Source organism: Leptidea sinapis, chromosome 36 (genome assembly GCF_905404315.1).
Source record: "Leptidea sinapis chromosome 36, ilLepSina1.1, whole genome shotgun sequence".
Taxonomy (NCBI): Eukaryota; Metazoa; Arthropoda; class Insecta; order Lepidoptera; family Pieridae; genus Leptidea; species Leptidea sinapis.
This window is the reverse complement of record NC_066300.1, coordinates 9,054,677-9,056,416: the sequence shown is the minus strand read 5'-3', so window position 1 is coordinate 9,056,416 and position 1,740 is coordinate 9,054,677. Positions and strand designations below refer to the sequence as shown.

The following is a 1,740-nucleotide window of genomic DNA, read 5'->3' as shown; positions in this document are numbered from 1 at the left end:
AAATAAAGAAAATCTCTGAATATTTTTTAATGGAACTAACTCTTCTGTATCCTCGCACTATCTCATTTTAGTTGGCGTCGGCTCTCCTAATCAGTCTTCGCCAGGACGTTCTGTTCTGGGATGTCTGCGGATCTATTTGGGCTTTTTGTAGATCTTTGTCTATTACTGATTTCCATGTTCATCGGGGTCTTCCGCGTCCTCTTGGTCCGGTGTTAATATCAAGCACTCTCTTGGTCATGTGATCTTTTGGACGCCTCATGACATGCCCATACCACCTCAATCTAATCTCCAACAGCTTTTCTGGGATTAGCCTGACTCTAAAAGTGCCGCGGATGTGCTCATTTCTCACTTAGTCCAAGCGAGTGACGCCACCAGAAAATCTGAGCATTTTCATCTCGGCGACATGCATCCTGTGTTCCTGCTGCTTTTTGAGCGGCCAGCATTCCGAGCCGTATATTAGTGCTGGTCTTACTGCAGTTTTGTAGACTTTGCCTTTAATGGTATGGGCATTTTAGAGTTACACAGCACACCTGTAAGCTCCCTCCATTTCATCCAGCCAGTGTTGATACGGTTGGAGACGTCGAGCTCTATGGTGCCGTCGCTCGTCAGGATAGAGCCAAGGTATTTAAAGAACTCTACCCTTTTGAGTGGGGTGTTCTGGAGTTGTATGGTGCCATGTGTTGAGTTGGAGAAGCTACAGTGCATATACACAGTCTTCTGTCTGCTAACTCTCAGTCCAGCATTTTCCAAAGTACTGCGCCATTGTTCTAGTGTGGTCTGTAGCTCCTCCACATCTTCACTAATGAGGGCTATGTCATCTGCGTACAAGATGTTCCACGGTGGCTTTTTCTGAAGGTCTGCTGTAATGTAGTTCATCACTAAGAAGTAATGGGCTGAGAGCTGAACCTTGATGCACGCCGACTTCCAAGTCAAATTGGTCACTCAGATCAGCGGGGCTGCGCACCTTAGTTTTCACTTCTCTGTACATGTCCATCACCAGTTGTACGAGCCATTCTGGTACGTTCTGAGCTCGAAAGGACTGCCAAATGATATCTCTGGGGACGCGGTCGAAGGCCTTTTCTAAATCTATGAAGACCATATGTAGATCTTGCTTACTCTCCCTTTCCTTCTCCATAAGGACTCGTATTGTGTGGATAGCTTCGATGGTAGACTTACCATTGACAAAGCCACATTTGTTTTCAGTTACACTGGGGATTAAATGGAGCCTTCTGCTAATTACTCTTTCCCAGATTTGAAGGATGTGGGATATTAATTTGATGGCTCTATAGTTTTCACATAGTCTTATGTCACCCTTATTTTTATAAAATGGCACAATAAAGCTGTCACGCCATGTAGCTGGTATCCCCTCTGTGTCTTGTGGCTTTAACAAGAAGGAATTAATGATAGCAAGGTATGATAGCATATGTTGTGGCAGACTGCAGAAAATTCTTGCCTTGAGGGTTGATTGTACCGTATCCGTAACCTCCATGCACTCTCGCGTTGACAGGTGATGATTGTCCTATATGCCCATTGAAGTCTCCCAGGATGTATTTTGTTTCTATAGTGGGTATCGACTGCCGTCCAGGTTGTACCAAAACATTTCTTTTTCAGATGTTGTGCACCCAGTTTGTGGTGCGTACGCTGATACGACATTCATGCATGGCTGATTATCGATGAGCGTCCGGTCATTGAACCGGTTACATTGGCCCAGTTTGAAATGCAGTTTCTGGTTAAATTGGT

At 44.9% G+C, this 1,740-nt stretch overlaps 1 protein-coding gene across 1 annotated transcript; it reads right to left on the bottom strand.

The window, feature by feature from the left end:
• Nucleotides 1-468: 468 nt before the first annotated feature.
• On the bottom strand, nt 469-1,135 carry LOC126975554 (uncharacterized). Its single transcript, XM_050823483.1, has 2 exons — nt 907-1,135; nt 469-860 (listed from the first exon to the last, which is right to left on the bottom strand). The coding sequence occupies exons 1-2, from the start codon at nt 1,133-1,135 to the stop codon at nt 469-471; spliced, it is 621 nt and encodes a 206-aa protein (XP_050679440.1).
• Nucleotides 1,136-1,740: the final 605 nt, after the last annotated feature.